Raw genomic sequence first — 19,022 nt, 5'->3', positions numbered from 1 at the left:
CGAAACCAGGTACACTGGGGAGGGGGTTCTAGCAGCGAGGCCATGCACAGGCTCGCTGTGGCTCAGCGCATCCAGGGGACGTCCAAAGGGAGGTTTTATTCTCTAAGGCCAGCCCTGCAATCCCAGCCTGGCCTCTGCTGCCTGGAGTCGCACTGGGTTCCCTCCCATGCCAACCCACTGCCTTCTGCCACACACAGGAAGCCGCAGGGGGTGGCAGAATTGGATTTCCACCCAATCCAGTAACTGGATCTGCAAGGGGTTAGGGGTCTGCGGCTCCTCAGCAGACGGCTCTGCTCACAGAGGAACAGACTCCAAACTGAGCCCTGCTGCGAGCAGCTCTCAGCTCCTGGTACTATGGGAGAACACACACCCCAGCATGTCTCCAGAGTCCCAACAGATGGGAGGCCGATAGTCCCTGGGAGAGGGTCCCCCCAGGCTGGCGGGTCTCTGTCCTTGCTGGGCACATCCCAGGTGCCAGCCCAGCATGGCTTGGCCTCACCACCTATGTGTCCATCAGATCAGGCCAAGCCCAGAGGGCTGAGTGGGGCGGGAGAAGGGGAGGCAGAGAGCAAAGAGGCCAGGGTGGGGTTTCCTGAAAACACCGACTCCTCCAGTTAGACATTATGAGCCCAGAGCAGAAGTTCCCAGCAGGTCCCTGAGCCCCAGACTTCACGCAAACCAAACCAAACCCAGCAGCCAGAAAGTGCAACAGAAAAGCAGTTTTACTTCCACATTCCCCAGCGACCGGTGGAAGGGCTCCAAAGGGTGCTACCAGCGCATGTCATGTCAGCCCAGCCCAGCCCAGCCCAGCCCCCCAGCCAAGCTCCTGAGGCTCCCTCTTCTCACAGCTCTGGCCTGGGTTTATAGGACGAAGGTGGGCCCAGGAGCAAGGGCCCTGGCCCACAAGCAGGCTGCACTTCCACAGCCACCAGCTCTGGGAGCCGTATCACGCTTTGTCTCCAGCAGGGTCCCACACTGCTCACAGGACAACCAGGGGCTTTCCTGCTGCAGGAGGTCGACATTCATCCGGGCACCCGCCTTTCCAGCTGGCACAACGGCGCTCCGCTCAGCTGGGCAGCTCAGGGCAGCTCGCCCGACTACCATCGCCCACTCGGGGCTCCATCCTCCCAGCTGCTAACAACCCCAGAAGCAAACTTGCTCCCCAAACTCTAGGCAAAGGCCCCAGAGTCTTACACGGCCTGGGTTTGGGGCAGGGTCTTTCCCTGTTGTGGACCACTGGGCACAGGCTGTCACTGTGGGGGCGGGGGAGGCCAGAGAGACAGGTGCTGCTCAGGCAGACTTGGGGGTGTGCGCTGAGGGCCTGGGGCAGGGGCCAGGGTGCTGGGCAGGGTTTTGGGGCTAGGGAAAGAAGCTGTTGGGGGAGGGGGTGCTGGCAGGCCAGTGGGGAGGGGTAAGGGAGGGGAAGGCAGTGGGGGTTCAGGGGGGCGGATTTGGACTGTTGGGAGCCAGTGAGGCACTGGAGGGCTTGCTGGCCAGGTGTGCGGATGCCAGGGAGGGGGCTACAAGGGCACCCAGTGTCCCCTGGTTCCACCGTGATGGAGAGGCGGCTGGAATGCCAGAGCCGGGACCCTGTACCCCCAAGCCCCAGAACAGCCCCTGGCAGGAAGGGGACCAAGAGAAGTCTGGGCCCAGGGAGAAGAATAACCAGAGGATCAGGGCACTAGAGACCAGAGGATGGGGGTGGGGGGTCCCTGGGGTGCCAGGTTAGGGGGCTGGGAAGGACCGGGCTGGCTGAGTCCAGCATGGAAGTCATGGTGGGCTGAAATGAGGGGGCCCTAGTGGGCCCCTGGGAGTCTTTGGGGTCTCAGTGGGGGACAAGGCTAAGGGGGAACCCTGGGGGTCCCAGGCTGGAAGTTCCAGGAAGGGGCCAGGCTGGCAGTTGGGGGTTCCAGGCTGGGGGCCGGGCGGGAAATTGGGGGTCCCGGGCCGGGGAGTCGCTGGGGCTGGGGGTCCCGGGTCGGGGAGTCGCTGGGGGTTCAGGGGGCCGGGCGGGCAGTTGGGGGTCCCGAGCTGGGGAGTCGCTGGGGGTTCAGGGGGCCGGGCGGGCAGTTGGGGGTCCCGAGCTGGGGAGTCGCTGGGGGTTCAGGGGGCCGGGCGGGCAGTTGGGGGTCCCGAGCTGGGGAGTCGCTAGGGCCGGGAGCCGGGCGGGCAGTTGGGGGTCCCGGGCCGGGCCCGACTCACCGAGGCGCAGGAAGAGCACCACGCTGAACATGGAGAGCAGGGTGGGCACCACCACGCCCAGGAAGGTGCGCAGCTTGCGGGAGCCCCGCGCCGCCCCCGGGCCGGGCTCCTCCAGCGAGACGCTGCTGCACAGGCGGTAGGTGAGCAGCGGGCTCCGCTCCGAGCCCCCCATGGCGCCGGCCGCCCGCCCGAGCCCTACGCCCTGCTGCCCGCTCCTCGCGCCCTGCTCGGCCTGGGCCGCCTCGGGACCGGGGGGGCGGACCCGGCCCGGCAGCACCGCCCCGGCCCCGCCCGCCAGCACCGCCCCCGGCCCGGGACAGTCCTCCGGAGTCCGCCGCCGCGGCCGGGCGCTGAATCCGTCCCTGGGCTCCCCCCGCACCGCACCCCCGTCCTCACTCTGCACCCCAACACCGCGCACCGCACCCCCGTCCTCACCCCGCACCCCACCACCCCATACCGCACCCCAGTCCTCACCCCGCACCCCAACATCGCACACCGCACACCGCACCACCAGTCCTCACCCTGCACCCCAACACCGTGCACCGCACCCCTGTCCTCACCCCGCACCTCAGCACCCCGCACTGCACCCCAGTACCCCGCACTGCACCCCCATCCTCACCCCACCAACTGCACTGCACCCCCGGTCTGCGCCCCAACACCCCACACTACACCCCAACACCTCGCACTGCTCCTAGCACCCCACACTGCACCCCAGTCCTCACCCTGCACTGCACGCCAACACACTGCATCACTTTCCCTGTCCTCATTCTGCACCCCAACACTGCACTACACCCCCCGTCCTCACCCTGCACACCAAGACCCCACACTGCACCCACAGTCTTCCCCCACCACACCCCACACCGCTCTCCGTGTCCCCATTCTGTGTGTGCCCTGACTGCTCCTCACAGGCCGCATTAACTTCCACCTCCCCGGCCCTGGCCTCATTCTCCAGCTGGGCAGAGGGAGCTTGGGTTGGTATCAAAGCCCCAGTGACTGGGTTTGCCATTGTCTTGTCAAACGCTCCACTGGTACGGGGTCAAAGGGCCAGACAGCCTGGAGCCGATCAGCCCCTCTTTGCAGGCAATCAGCAGCCCTTCCCCTCACTCAGTAACAAAGCAGCATGTTGGGGAAACTGAGGCACACATCTGCAGGGAACCTGAGGCATAAACAGGCCGTTTAAACATTGTCTAGCCATCTCCCCCAGCCCTGTCAGGCCACCTTGCCTCCTTCCAGCCTGAACCACCAGGCAGACTCAAGCCACAACAGTTCCCTTCCTGTCCTGGAGCATGGGGGCGTCAGGGCCCACACCCCACCCACAGGCAGATGTGACTCCCCTGCAGCAGGGAGAACAGGAGGTTCATTAGTCAACAGGGACCCGGCGCAATACAGACCTGTCAGCGCAGACCCCTGAAGCCGTCAGTACCATCTGTCTTGGGGAGAGGGGCCCAGGGGGTCCCCGAGCCGGACCCTGGCCCCCTTCCTCCCTCTCCAGCCAGACCAGACTGCCCCACTCCACCGCCCAGTGCCCATTCAAACCAGCCAGGCCCCTCCTCCTGCCTCTGTCCTGGTACCCCGGTGTGGGGGGAGAAAAGTGTCACCTGGTTGCCAGGTTACAAAGAGCCAGGAGATCCTGGCCTGTGCATGCGAAGTCAACTTGTCTCACCGCGATGCACTGATGCTGTGCCCGGGGAAACTGAGGCACACACCTCGGGTTACTCCAGGACAGTAGGAAACACATGCAACCCAACCAGGGGGGATAAAATCCGCAGTCAGTCACACTTCCACATGGTGTCCAGTAATGTCACAGCAGCTTTCACATCCCTTGGTAGCCACCCTCACTGGCACTTCCCAGGGCCTCACGGTGCAGTTGCTAAGCAGCCAAAGGGCCAGCTGCCCACATGCCGAGAAGTTTCACATCCTCCTTTGGGGCTTGGGTCTGTAGCCAGCCGTTGCCACCCCAAAAATCTTTGCCTTTGAAACTGAGCCGGGTCCTACCGCTCCACCCCCTGCCCGTCTGCCAGGGCGTGAGGAGGGCAGTGCAGGGGGGTGTCTGGACCCCTCAGCTGGAGGAGGGAGCAGTCCCTGGAGTATTCGGGCATCACCCAGCCGTGTCTCTAGGCCTCTGGTGCTCCGGGGCTGGGAGGTGGGGGGCACTTGTGAGCCAAGCCCAGGGCTGCGCCAGCTCCCTGGCACCGGGCTCAGGGCAGTTCCGCCTCAGCCCCTGTGACTCACCCATGGAGATGATGGGTGGGGCTGATCTCTGCTCCAGGCTTCTGGTTACAGGCCTCCTTTGCTGAGCTGCCTTCCCCTGGTGCCCCAAGCCAGCCTGCTCTCTGCATGCCACCCAGGCCAGCACAGGCGCAGGCCAGCTTTGTCTCAGGGTGATGCAGTCCGACCCCAGTGGGGCCTCAAAGCCGGCACCCTGCAGAACCCCCAGCCCTCGGCCCCCCCAAGCCTCCCTGGGGCCACACAGCGAGCCAGGCCCCGGGCAGGGCAAACGGCTGCACATCTGGGGCACAGGTCCCGTTGCATGTGGTCGCTGCCCCAGGGTCTCTACCCCGCTGGAGGCTCCCCAGTGGCCCCCTCCTGCTCCTACTGGGGCCAGGTGAGGCTGAGCCCAAGCGAGCCCAACAGGGCAGGAGTGTGCTGGTGGCTGGAGCCCGTCAGCAGCTTCTGTCTGGAGCCACCCTCATTTCCTCCACCCTGGGCCTCTGGAGCACTTACTCCCTGGCTTCCTGCAGCTGTTACACCTCGGGGCTCTGATGTCCCCCCTACTCTGGGTTTACTCTGCTTCTATGCAGGCCACACTCTGGGTCCTTTGCTCCCCCCCAACGCCTTTTCCTATAGCCCCACGGGCTGCAAGCTGCTTGGAGCTTGTGCTAAGGACTCCATCCATCCAGCTCTCCTGGGGCTCTGGGACTGGTGAAGGGGGTGGGACAGCAGAGCCTGCCCCTGCAGCCCCCTGCTTCCCACTGCTCTGTGGGGTCCCCAGGACAGACCCTGGCCGCTCTCCAGGGGCACCGCAGCCCTCAGGGGGTGCTCAGCCAGTGCAGCGCCTGACGGGTTCCTCAGTCGATGGGCCCAGCGCCGGGCATCCCTGCTTAGCCCAGAGAAAACACAGTCGCAGGCTGGGCCTGGCCAGCCCGAGCCCCCAGCCCCCACCCAGCTCTCTGTATCCCCATTCAGCGTGTGCCCAGACTGCCCCCCACAGCCCACGCTAACTTCCACCCCCCACAGCCGACATGGGAGATGGGGCCATCCCGGAGACGGCTCGCTAGGTACCAAAGCCCCAGTGATTGGGTTACCCGTCGTCCGCTCGAGCCCTCCATTGCTATGGGACTTCCGGTCCGGCAGTGCTGGAGCCATTCGCCCCGTGCCGCTGAGCCTCTGCGGAGAACCAGCAGCCTCTCTGCCCCCTAGAGTGCCCAGCGCTGCATGGGGGAAACTGAGGCACACACAATCTTCAAGAAAGCATTACAGACATTTCTCCTTAGTCACACCTTCACTGGCAGCAGGACCCCACCCTCTGGGGGCTCCAGCCATGACTCCCATAGACATGCCGTTTTCCCAGGCATCAGTGCAGGGCCTCCTCCCAGTAGCCTGCACTTTGGCCTAACCTCCCTTGGGACCTCGATCATTCAGAGGCTGTTCCAACACCCTCCCCGCATTTAGACATGGCTCAGCTGTCCGATGGCTGGAGCTGTTTGATTCTTTCCTCCTATGTCCCTGTGACCCCCCGCCCCCACCTAAGTCAGTCAGTAGGCTGGTACTTTCTGCTATCCCCTACCTTATAGAAACAGAACGACTGTGCTGTGTGTCATAAGCCCTATACTGTTAGCAGGGGAGGGAGAGTCTCCTGTAGCTGAAGAGGCAGGGCCTGGGAGTTGGGAGAGGAAGGTCAGATTTCTAGCTCTGCTGCTTCCTTTCACTGCCAGCTAGGTGGAGGTGCAACCATCCTGGGCTGGGAATTCTGCAGCCGGGGTGAGATGTGGGCGCCATGGAATCACTAACTTGCATGGAAGCAGGATTTGTCCCCAGGCTCCGGCTCAGACTGGGAGGGCGGCAAGCACAGGAGCTGGGGCTGGCCCTCTGACCTGACAACCCAGCTCTTCCGGCTGCTTCCCGTTGAGCTGCAGAGGCGTGGCTGGGAGGAGGCTCCTGAGGCTCAGCTAGAACCATGGCATCACGAGGGTGTCATCACTCGCAGCCCCATGGGCCAGAGGCAAATCCGGCTGCTGGAGATGGCTGGGCTGGCGCCAGGCCAACCCCCACCTCTTGCAGGGGGTGTGCGCAGCACAGGCTGGCTCCATCCTGGCAGCGTCCGGAGCCACGAACAGGCCCGAAGCACAGCAGGGGGAACTTGTGGCACACACCGAGAGGCGGCAGCCCTGGCTGCTCCCAGACGGACACGAGACAGGAACAGCCCTGGATGAGCGAGGAGGCGGGGAGCAATCTGCCAGCAGCAAAGGGACCCAGGCATCCGGCGGCCTGGTGCCCTGTTTGCTCTTCCCAGCGAGGGGCCTGCAGCGGGCAGGCTGTTTCCCAGCTCAGCAATCAGCGGACACCGGCCTGGCAGCAGTGACAGGACTTGGAGAAGAGATGCAGCCACCTCTGGGGAGGAACGCGGCGCCAGTGGGGAGGCTGCTGGACACGCGGTGAAGCTCTGGAGCCACAACTGGATTAAGAACACCTCCTGCTCCTCAGGCCCTGGCACAGCTGTCACCCGCCCGGCACACCAGCAGCCTGGACTTTGCTTGGGGGTAATTACCTGTCTGCCAACGCCAGCGTTTCCTGGCCGCAGTCCTGCCCACTGAGCTATTCCACCAAGCAAGAGGCCAGAGGAGAGCAGCCATCCCCAGGGCCCTCTTCCCTGGCCCCTCACCCCACCCCCTCTGCCTCCCTGGCTTGGACTCTGCCTTGCGCTCCGGCTACCAGCCGCCCCTCCCGGGAATAAAGTCCCCGGCCCCGATTCCCCCTACCTGGCCCCTGTGCTCAGCGCAGCCTGGGGCCCCTGATGGGAGAAGAGGGCCCTGTGCTGTTCTGGCAGAGCAAGGCCCCCCTGCAGGAGGTGCAGCGACATGGGGCCTATAACGTTGCAGCTTCCACATGTACCAGGTGAGGATCCAGCCATGCAAAGAACATTGTCAATGAGCAACCCCAGCGCTGATCCCCCACCCTGTTTGGGCAGGAGGGCACACGCACCACCCCACTGGCCAGAAGGGGAAACTGAGGCACAGAGCACGCACAGCAAAATCCCATGCCCACCCAAGGTGGGTCTAGACCCCTGACATCCCTGGCCCACAAGTGCCTGGGCTGGGGGTCCCCATGCTGCCCCAGGGACATAGGGCTGCTGCAGAGCATGGGGGTGGGGCTGCCTGCATGCTCCCTGCCACCCCAGCCCTGCCGGTGCCCCTGACCGGCCCCCGCCACACCCAGCCCTGCCAGTGCCCCTTCCTCCCGCTCCTCAGCCCCTGTAACACTCCCCAGTGGCAAGTATCAGAGAGGGAGCTGAGTTAGTCTGTATCTTCAAAAACAACAAGAAGTCCTGTGGCATGTTATAGTCTAACAGATATTTTGGGGCATAAGCTTTTGTGGGCAAAGACCCGCTTCGTCAGATGCATGAGTGGGGGGGTTCCAGAGGAGGGTTTAAAGAGGGGGTCTCAGTAAAGAGGAGGGCCAGAGCTGACACTGGTCTATTCAGTCAGGGTGGAAATGGCCCATTATCAGCAGTTAATGTGGAGGTGTGAACATCAACAGGGAGAGAAACTGCTTTTGTAATGGGCCAACCACTCCCAGTCTCTGTTCAATCCTTGGTTGATGGAGTCAAATTTGCAAATTAATTGCAGCTCTGAAATTTCTCTTTGCATTTTACTCTTGAATTTTTTTGTTGTAGGACGGCTACTTTTACATCTGGTACTCAGTGGCCAGGGAGATTGAAGTGTTCTCCCACAGGTTGCTGTACATTACCATTCCTGATGTCTGATTTATGTCCATTTATTCTTTTACATAGAGACTGTCCAGTTTGGCCAATGTACATTGCAGTGGGGCATTGCTGGCACATGATGGCATATATTATATTAGCAGCTGTGCTGGTGAAAGAACCCCTGATGGTGTGGTTGATGTAGTGAGGTCCTGTGATGATATCGCTGGTGTAGATACGTGAGCAGAGCTGGCAGCGAGGTTTCTTGCAGGGATTTGGTTCTGCATTTGGAGCTACTGTGTTGTGGTCAAAAGTTGCTGGTGAGAATTTGTTTAAGGTTGGAGGCTGTCTGTAGGCGAGGACAGGCCTGCCTCCCAAGGTCTGTGAGTGAAGGATCATTGTTCAGGATGGGTTGCAGATCACTGATGATGTGCTGGAGAGGCTTTAGCTGAGGGCTGTATGTGATGGTCAGTGGTGTTCCCTTGTTTTCCTTGTTGGGCCTGTCTTGTAGCAGGTGGCTTCTGGGTACCCATCTGGCTCTGTCAATCTGTCTCCTCACTTTCTTAGACAGGTATTGTAGTTTGAGGAAAGCTTGGTAAAGGTCTTGTAGATGTTTGTCTCTGTCTCAGGGATTGGAACAAATGTGGTTGTACCTTAGTGCTTGGTTGTATACAATGGATTGTGTTGTATGCCCTGGATGGAAGCTGGAGGCACGTAGGTAAAAATAGTGGTCAGTGGGTTTCTGGTATAGGGTGGTATTTATGTGACCATCACTTATTTGCACAGTAGTGTCCAGGAAGTGGATCTCTTGTGTGGGCTGGTCCAGGCTAAGGTTGAAGGAGGGGTGGAAACTGTTGAAATCACGGTGAAACTCTTCAAGAGCCTCCTTCCCATGGGTCCAGATGGTGAAGATGTCATCAGTGTAGCGCAGGTAGAGGAGGGGCACTAGGGGACGAGAACTGAGAAAGCCTTGTTCCAGGCCAGCCATAAAAATGTTGGCATAATGTGGGACCATGCGGGTGCCCATAGCAGTGCCACTGATTTGAAGGTATAAATTGTCCTCAAATCTGAAATAGCTGTGGGTGAGGACAAAGTCACAAAGCTCCGCCATCATTTGGGCCTCAATCTCATCAGGGATAATGTTCCGAACAGCTTGGAGTCCATCTTCATGTGGTATGTTGGTGTAAAGGGCCTCTACATCCAGGGTGGCCAGGATGGTGTTTTCAGGAAGGTCACCAATGCATTGTAGTTTCCTGAGGAAGTTGGTGGTATCTGGGGGTGCTGGTAGCATCGGGTCTAAGAAGAGAGTCCACATAACCAGACAATCCTGTGGGGAGGGTACCAATGCCTGAGATGATGGGGCCTCCAGGATTCCCAGGCTTATGGCCCTTGGGTAGCAGGTAGAACAAACCTGGTTGGGGGTCTAGGGGTGTGTCTGTGTAGGTCTGTTCCTGTGTTTTTATAGGGAGGGTCGGGAGCAGATGCTGTAGTTTCTTTGTGCCATTCTTCACCGGAAGCCTGGGACAGTGGCTTGTAATATGGTATTGGAGGGTCCCCCTTGTCCATACGTGTCCGTCATGGGGGTGTTCCCCTGGGCTGGGCCAGAGAACTACGCTGGGCCAGGCCGGGCTGAGGTAGGGCAGGGGTTTGCTGCACACCCCTTTCCCTGTGTGACGCTGGCCCAGGCTGCGGTACAGGCCTGGCCCGGCTGAGCCGTGGGCCTGCAGGTGGCCGCAGCACCTCTCCCCCGGCGCCTGGCCGCGGTGGTGCACGGCCCCAGGCAGTGCCCAGCCCCCCCTCACGCCCCGCCCTGCTGTGAGTCCAGGTCCTGGCAGCTCCCCAAGCCCCACTGTCACTGGAGGGTTTGCAGAGCCTGCAGCCGCTGTCTGGGCTCCCTTGTGCCGCTCTCTGCTGCGGTGCCCTGCCCTCCCCTGGGCTTGGCTGCTCACACCAGTTACCAGGCAATGAGTCCTGACCCAGGTGGCCTGGCGGGGACCCACCGTCCCCCCCAAACTCTGCCCAGGGGCCCTGGCCAGGCCAGGGCAGCGCAGGGCCCCAGATGGCTGCCGGTGGAGCTTGCGTGCCAGGGTCCACGCTGCCAGCACGGTCTCACTGCCCCAGCGACTGAGAGCCTCGCCAATTTGGTTAATGGGTGGGCACCGCTATCCTGGGCAGGGCCAGCACCTCAGCGCAGGGCTGTGGGGAAGGCCAGGGGTGACTCGTGGGGCCACGGCTGTGGGAATGGCTCCAGAAGCCCTGGAGATCATGGCACCAGTGTATGGCTCTCCCCCAGGCTGCACAGGGCACCTCATTCCCCCCCCAGTGCCCAGCCGCAGTATGGGAGGTTGTCCTGGGCACTGCTGAGCAGGCCAGACCCAAAACAGGGCTACTTGCAGCCCCAGAGCGGGGTCCCCTGCTACAGGACCCCGGAGCAGTGTGATGAAGTGGGGGATACCTGTGTGTGTGTGAGTGGCTCACAGAGGGTGTGGGGCTCCTGCTGAGGGTAACCTTGACGACCAGGTAACACCTTTGTACTGCAGACAAAGGAGGAGGTGGAGCCTGAGGGGTTTGAATTGGAACTGGGAGTTGGAAGCAGTTAGTCTGGGCTGAGGGAGAGCGAGACAAGGGAGGGGGCAAGTCCCCGGCTCTGGGGGCCCCTCGGGGCCTCCTCTCCCCAACATGGATTGGACTGGCTCTGTCTGCCTGCTGCACTGACTCCTCTGTATGATGCTGTGTCCTGTCGGCTAATAAACCCGCTGTTTTCCTGCTGAGTGAGAGACTCTCCTGCCTACGGCCGGGGTGCAGAGCTTGGGGGACCCCAGAACCCCATCACACTGGTGTCAGAAGTGGGATGTTCTGCACCCCGAGGATGGAGCATCCAGCAGTAAGTGACCGGGGCCCCGGAAGAAGTGGGGCCTGCGAGACCCAGGTGTGCTGAAGGGCAGTGAGGTGCAGTTCCCCAAGGCGGAGGGGCCTGCGGCCGAACCCAAGCAACTGCGGTCGTGGTCCTCGAGAGGGGGTGTCACACCTGAGGAGGGGTTACTCCTGGGAATCTGTTGGAGTCGGTCCCAGAAGGTGGAGGGGCCGAGAGCCCAACACCCAGGAACAAGTGACCCCTGAGGAGGCTGACGCTGAATGAGTTCTTCCCAAGACAGGGTGCTCATGATCCCTGAGAGCGGGTGTCACACTGAAGAAGGGGTTCCGCTGGGAGTCTGTTGGAGTCGGTCCCAGAGGGCGGAGGGGCCTACGGCCTAACCCTGGGCAGCTTGTGACCCGCAAGGAGCCTGGCACACTGACGGGATTCTTCCAGGAATCGTGGGGTGCAGAGGGCATCAGCCTGAGAGCCTGCAACCACGCTGAGCAACTCCGCTGTGAAGTGGCAGCACCTGGAAACCGAATTGAGATTAAAGAAGCTGGACAAGGCAGCGTGGATGTGCAGTGGCAGAGCTGAGGGTTAAGGAAAATCCTGCAGAGGTGAGCCCGGATGGGGGCAGGGAACCCTGGACTGCCTGGAGCTCTGAACCAAGTGGCCTGCCACAGCTCAAGGAGGGAAGGAGCGATTCCAACCCATCATCTACTAGTGGCCAAGACAGACCTGCGAAAAGTTTTCCAGGCCTGGGCGGAGGAAGGTGCCTGTGTGTCTGTGCAGGAAAGCAGCTGATCCACTGGGAATGGCAAGTTGTCTGTGAGAGAAGCTGCTCCACCTTCTGTGTGTGTGTGGAGACCAGCCAGGGGGGCTGGGACAAAGGAAAGAGTGTCTCCCATTGTCTGTCTGTGTTGAACAGCAGCAGCAGCCTGGGGAGAGAGCAGAGCCTGCGTTTGGAAAAGATGCCAATGAGGAAACTAGCCCATTGTCTGAGGAAGATTCCCCAGCCTGGGGTGGCTGGAGAAGGAACCACCAGAAAAGAGCATTCCAGGTGTGTCTCTGAATCCAGCCATGGGGGCTGGAGCAGAGGGAATGGCTCTGGGATGGGCAGTGGTGTCCCTGATAAGGACACTGGTCCTTGGTGCAAGAAAAGTGCTTCTGCTTCTGGGGAAGTGAATCCTTTGCCTGAGCCTGTGGGGGCTCGAGATGGAGCCAAGATCCCAGAGCTGGATCTGAGGGCAGCTGAAGCCCAGATGGGAAGTGGGCCTGCCTCTGTGTCTCTCAGGGGGGATGATGCTTTAACGTGGTCTAATCCAGTTAGTATCATCAGGGAATCCCAGAGACCAGATGATTCTGGTACTTGTTCTTTGCCTGATGCTGAGGTGTTACTGGGAGGGGGTGAGAGGACTCTGTCCTACCAGAGTCATCCTCTCGCCAGGACACAAGAACAGACAGGCAACGGAGTTACGCTAACTGATGAAGATAAAGGAGCTGGTAGCAGAAGGGAGGAAAGGGACCCTTAACCTTCTGTCCGGTGGTACTGGCTGTCTGCCTGAAGGGGGATTACGTGGGAATCTGCCTGATGGGCCAGAAGTGATCCTGGGTTTAGGTGAAACCCAGGAGCTGGTTGTGGCTCAAGGGAGCAGTGCCCCTGTGGAGCCAGACAGGGGTAAGTTATTGTTTGGGGAAGCTCTTAAGGAAGAGAATTTCCCTGAAACTTTTCCTGACCCGTCTGTGGGGACTGCAGAAAATGGGAGTGAGGTGGAGGAGAGTGAACAGGAAAGGTGCTTGTCTGTAAGCACCAGAGCAGCCCTTTGCCTGGGGAGAAGTTTGTTTCAGCTCCTGATGGCCAGGACCTGCCTGAGTGTGAAACCACTGGCTGTGCTCTGCAAGGGTCCAAAGCAGGCAGGGTAAAAGTTTCTCAGGAATTGGAAGTTGATGCAAGTAAAGTGAAAACTATCAGGGAGTGTGAGCAGCCCTGTAAGAACCAAGTAAAACAGCTGCACAGTCAGTCTCTGTAGGATGCAGGAGAGGGCCAGCAATTCCCCATCTCCAGATGGTGGAAACACTTATATTCTTATACTGGACTCCACTTCTGATTCCATGGGGAGGCAGTAGTTGGAGGTGGAAGGACAAAGGAGCTTTGGGCCTGGTGGGCCAGTAAGGGATAAACAGGGATTCCTTCATGTGGATTCTGCGTCTGGGACTCACAAAACAACTCTCAGAAAGCAGTTTGGTTTGCAAATTTCCAGACTGGTGGGGGGGGCCATCTCCCTGAGATCATCAATGGCCCAGCTCTTGTTAGAAGGGAGGGCACAGCCAGATAGATCAAATTTCCACCCCAGGGGGCAAGAGAGAAGATTAGAACTTGATGGTGCTAAGAAAGGCCTCAGCCATTTATCCCCAAAATACCAGATTCTCAAGGAGGTTGCACAAAAGTTGTGGTCTACCAAAGAGCAACGTAAATGTACAGTTGCAATGGGTTTGTTCTGTTACTCACGCTGACTGCTGTAACCAAGGGGTGCTGCTACCAAAAGCTGTAGAATTGTACCATGCACTGAATGTTTAAAAAGAGCCATGTGACATGACGACATTGATGTAGAAGCATAAATTGTATGCTAAAGGAGTCTGTAACTCTGAAATGTCACCATTGTTCCCTGTAACTAGTCTTGCAACCTCTGACATGAGAAGGAACATTCCAAACCTATTGTGTGGCATGGAAGGGGAAACTGAGGCACACAGCCATTGTGGTGGTCTGGCTAAATGCCAAGGATGGAAGCATTTGTACCTTCCGTTACTGGACTGTAACTGAATTCCAGACATTAGCTGGAGCAGCTGTATGGACTGGTGGTCAGATGGGGCAGGACCCAGACCACAAAAGACCTGTTCGATCTGTTGGTGCTGCAGCGAGACCAACCAACCCAAGGGAACTAAAGGAACTTGCCCGGCTGCATCACATGAAAAGGGCCAAGACCAAGCTCCTGACTTGGAGCCTCCCCCAGCAGGACTATGATGTGGAGGTGGTGCACATCGAGGGGAGAACAGAGGGTACAGCCAATGCCCTGTCACAAGGGGAGAGCCCCGAACTTCCCCAGGTCACCAGTTGAGTGACCCCGCTCAGTTCGGTCTGGAAGGGGGGAGAGATGTGATGAAGTGGGGGATACCTGTGTGTGTGTGAGTGGCTCACAGAGGGTGTGGGGCTCCTGCTGAGGGTAACCTTGACGACCAGGTAACACCTTTGTACTGCAGACAAAGGAGGAGGTGGAGCCTGAGGGGTTTGAATTGGAACTGGGAGTTGGAAGCAGTTAGTCTGGGCTGAGGGAGAGCGAGACAAGGGAGGGGGCAAGTCCCCGGCTCTGGGGGCCCCTCGGGGCCTCCTCTCCCCAACATGGATTGGACTGGCTCTGTCTGCCTGCTGCACTGACTCCTCTGTATGATGCTGTGTCCTGTCGGCTAATAAACCCGCTGTTTTCCTGCTGAGTGAGAGACTCTCCTGCCTACGGCCGGGGTGCAGAGCTTGGGGGACCCCAGAACCCCATCACAAGCAGTCACACAAAGCACCTCCGCAGCCACGCTGGCCAGCAAGACGGCCCACCAGCGGTTCCCTCCGACACGCCAGCTCCTCCTGGGCCACAACCCGGCCCCTCTGCACACAGGTGAGGGGTTATAAAAACCAACCGCACCAAATCCAAACAGGTGGTCCCAATCCCAAGGCACCAGTGCTGTTCCCAGGGCCAGGCGGACCTCCGATCTCCCCCAGAGGAGCGCGCTGGGCCAGGCCTTTGGAACCGAACACCTAAAGGCTTATTAATAAAAGAAGAAAGAAAAGCTTGAGAATAAAATGGTTGAAACAGTCAAATTACCCACACCCATCACAGAGTTCTTGGTGCAGGCTGGCAGCAGACATGGAGCCGGCTGCTATCTTCTACAAAACACCTGTGGTGGAGTGGGGGGTGCGTGTGAGAGTCAGGCTGGGTGTGTGTGTGACAGGCAGAGCAGCTCCCAGCGGCTAAGGGTGACCCCCTGGGGCTGTAACCTAAGCTGGCAGGGAACACCTCTGACCTGAGCAAAGAGCAGGGAGGAGCCGAGCTGGGTTTGAATCAGGGGCAGCAGTTAGAAGCTGTGGGGGAGAGACAGTTGGAAGGCAGCCAGCCTGGCTGGGGGGGAAGCTACACCCCAGCTGGGGCAGCCCTCAGGCTCCTCTCCCAGGGCTGGTTGGAATGACTCTCTGCCTGTAGCACTGACACCTCTGTGCTGAGCTGGGCCTCTGTCGCCTAATAAACTTCCCCTTCTACCTGCTGAGTGAGAGTCACTCCTGCCTGCGGACGGGTGCAGAGCTTGGGGACCCTGAACCCCATCACAACACCCTTGGACAGGCCGGGTCCTCAGTCCTTTCTGGCTGAAGTTTATAGCAAAGATGCTTCTGAAGCGATGAGCTGGAGCGAAGACAAAGACGGAGGAGCTCTCAGGGCCCCTTTATACCCTGGGCCATACCGGGGAACTCCATTGTTCTTGCTGTGTAAGCATTCCCAAGGGGGAGTCTCAAAACCAATGACAAGCCCGGTGGCACCTCATAGACCAGGGGTTCCCAAACTTTTCAGCATGGTGCCCCACTTCTGATTTTTGAGAAACCCTAACGCCCCCCCACCTCTCCTTTACCATCATCCAACCCCCCTTGAACCGAAAACCGTCGATTGTGATTTACAATAAACCCAAAAACGCGGGATAAAAATGTGATTTCAAATTAAAGATAAGCACAAATCGTTTTTCTTGGCCCCTTGCGGGTGCCTGGTGCAGCCCCAGCTGGCCACTGCCTGAGCCCTGTGCCAGCTGCCAGAGCTGCCTGCACCAGCTGCCCACCCACCCAAGCCTCGCACTGCCAGAGCTGTCCGCCCGGACTGCCTGCCCACCACCACTGAGGCCAGCCAGCTTCCCACCCGGCAGCCTGTGCCCTGCAAGGTGTGAGCTGCTGGGGCCAGCTGCCCAAGCCCCGTGAGCTGGGAGCTGCCTCTTGTCCCCTGAGCCAGACACCCCCAGCCCCCATCTAACCCCATCCTCCTCCTTCCCGCACAGCCCACTCTCACTCACCTTTGCAGGAGGCCGCTAGCTCCACATGGAACTTCTCCGGCCGCCTGCTTTTTTGTGGCTTCCCTGGGTCGCTCACATAAAATGGCAGGGGCTGAGAGCTGGAGGCAAAGGCCGGCTCTTTCTTGGGGTGGGGGAATGATGAGGTGGGCCTGGGCCACCTCGCGCCCCCTGGAATTTCCCCATGCCCCTCCGGGGGGCACGCCCCCCCAGTTTGGGAAACCATGCTATAGACTAACAGATATTGGCGCATAGGCTTTCGTGGGCACAGACCTGCTTCGTCAGAAGATGGATGGAGCCTGTCCTGTGAGCAGGTCCCCTGTCCGAGTCCTTTTTAGGCAACCAGCCACTGCCCATCAGCCGGACTGCGGGTTTACAACCAAGGTCCTCAGCTGTGGACTGGCACCTGCTAAGGCCCTTTGTCCTTGATCTTCTTTGACTAGCAGCTCCGTGCCCCGGCGAGGTGTCTCGGAAGCAAACATTGCAAATCCCAGCACAGAGCCGATCTTTGCAACTTCAGCTGCAAAAAGGACGCGTGCCCGGGAGCTGTGCAAACAGAACCAGCCATCGCAAGCTGTCGACAGCCGCCTCTTGGGCCCGCTCTGGCCAAGCGCGGGGGGAGCCGCAGAACAAAGCGTTGCATGTTCGCAACAACGTCCCAGCAGCCGATGTGCCCTAGTAGAACATACGGCGATATCCTGCTGCCTCCGAGGGGGAGTAGGAGGGGAGCTGGGCCCCCAGTCAGCTCTCGGCCCCTCTGCTGGGGCGTCACATAGCACTCGGGGTGACGAAGATGCAACCAGCAGGATCTGCGGTGGGACGTGCTGAACGGGCATCAGCCAGGGCGAGCCACTCTGGATGCGGGCATGGCCCTGGTGCCTGGCAAGCTCGGTACGATCAGCTGGGAGCTGGCTGCAAGCTCCCCTCTGGCCCGGCCAGGGTCTGCCTGCATGGGCCAAGCCCAGCCAAGCAGGTAGGTGGCTGCATTGCCATCACCTGTGGCAGTTCAACCACTGGGACTCACCACCAGAAAGCATCAGCGAGGCCGAGGCCTTGGGAAAAGCGGCGCACCCAGAGCTGGAGCGGGTCAGGCCGAGTCTGGGGAGAGCCCCGAGGGAGTCACGCTGTTGGACAGTCCTGCGTCCTGGCTCTGCAGTGGCCCCCAGCAGAGACAAGCCCAGGCCTGGATCCCAGGGGTACAATGGGGGACACGGGTTCACCACGCCAATGGGGTGAAGGCAACTGGCTGTGTTCTGGGCACCTGGAGCCTGCAAAGGGGGCGGCTCAACCCCCCCCCGCCCCCCGGCCGGCAGCCAGGCGTGGGGAGGGGCCGAGGTGGGAAGGGGCAGAAGCAGCATCAGCTGTTCGGGGCCTTTCATCTTTCCCTTTGCCCCTGGCCCGGTGCCAGCCGCCCTGGCTGGCTCACCCACAGCAACCGCCACGCTTTGATCCGCCAGAGACGCTCTGATTGTCAGGGACACACTGCGGGACAATTAAGGCCCTTGAACGCGATGTCATCATCAGGCTGCTTGTGCGCAGAGCCGGAGAGAAACGGTTGCAGGCCCCGACCCAGCACCTCGGCGGGGGGTGGAGGAGCCCTGCCACCGGCTCCAGGACAGAGCTGGGCAATGCCCCCCAAGCCAGCCACAGCCCGGGAACACCCCGCTTCCAGCCCAGCTACAGCCCAGGAACAACCCATCCCCGCCCAGCCACAGCCTGGGAACCACCCTCCACCCCCAGCCACAGCCTGGGAACGACCCCCCCAGTCCAGCCACAGCCTGGGAATGACCCCCCACCCCCAGCCACAGCCTGGGAACGACCCCCCCAGTCCAGCCACACTGCGGGAATGCCCCCCCCAGCCAAAACACAGCCCGGCAATGTCCCCCCCCAGCCCAGCCACAGCCTGGGAACAACCCCCCCAGCCCAGCCACACTGCGGGAATGCTCCCCCCCAACCAAAACACAGCCTGGAAATACCCCCCCTCCAGCCCAGCCACAGCCTGGGAACAACCCATCCCCACCCAGCCACAGCCTGGGAACCACTCCCCACCCCCAGCCACAGCGTGGGAATGCTCCCCCCAGTCCAAACACAGCCCGGGAACACCCGCCCTCCAACCCAGCCACAGCCTGGGAACGACCTCCCCAGCCAAAACACAGCCTGGGAACGACCCCCCCAGCCCAGCCACACGGTGGGAATGCCCCCCCAGCCCAGCCCCAGCCCTGGAACCGCCCCCCACAGCCCAACCCCAGCCCAGAAACACCCCCCCAGTCAAAACACAGCCCGGAAATGTCCCCCCCAGCCCAGCTGCAGCCTGGGAACAAACCCCCCCAGCCCAGCCACATGGTGAGAATGCCCCTCCCAGCCCAGCCACAGCCCAGAAATGCCCCCCCCAGTCAAAACACAGCCCGGAAATGTCCCCCCCAGCCCAGCTGCAGCCTGGGAACAAACCCCCCCAGGCCAGTCACAGCCCAGGAACGCACCCCCCAGCCCAGAGCCAGGCAATGCCCCCTCGTCCCAACTAAGGCTGTCAGATTTGGAAAACTTGCGGGACAGGCAGGCCCACCCGCACGCTCCCCAGCCAGGGCTGCCAGTCACTCACAAGAGGGCGTAAAACCGTGGCGGGAGGCATGGACCCCGAAGCCCCATGCCTGGGAGCCGGCCAGGGACCCCAGATTTCACTCGGCAGTATGAATGTGGGCCAGGACTGCCGGCCGAAATCTGGGGCGGTCCCAGACGTCTGGCAGCCCTAACTCAGACACAGCCCAGGAGAGACCCCCACGTCAGACACAGCCAGGAAATGCAACTCACCCCCAGCCCAGACACAGGCGCACGACAGTCCCCAGTGCAGCGCTGGGCAATACCCACTCCCCCAGCCAGCCACGGTGCCACCCAGCCCAGCCAGAGACATCCCCAGAGCAGGGCTGGGAACCCCGCCGCTCTGCAGCAGGG

The 19,022-nt window shown here is 60.7% G+C and overlaps 1 protein-coding gene across 1 annotated transcript in view; it reads right to left on the bottom strand.

Annotated features, from left to right (window-relative positions):
- The window catches only part of LOC142018262 (solute carrier family 12 member 9-like), a 44,751-nt gene extending 42,329 nt beyond the window's left edge, over positions 1 to 2,422 (bottom strand). Inside the window, exon 1 of the mRNA XM_075003900.1 lies at positions 2,203 to 2,422. Coding sequence (XP_074860001.1) covers positions 2,203 to 2,374 — 172 coding nt within the window. The 5' untranslated portion in view covers positions 2,375 to 2,422. The remainder of the gene's footprint in view (positions 1 to 2,202) is intronic.
- Between the last annotated feature and the right edge of the window lie 16,600 nt (positions 2,423 to 19,022).

The sequence above is a fragment of the Carettochelys insculpta genome, chromosome 10, assembly GCF_033958435.1.
Source record: "Carettochelys insculpta isolate YL-2023 chromosome 10, ASM3395843v1, whole genome shotgun sequence".
In the NCBI taxonomy this organism is placed as follows: Eukaryota; Metazoa; Chordata; order Testudines; family Carettochelyidae; genus Carettochelys; species Carettochelys insculpta.
Note: the sequence above shows the minus strand (reverse complement) of the source record. Positions and strands in the feature narration are given on the sequence as shown.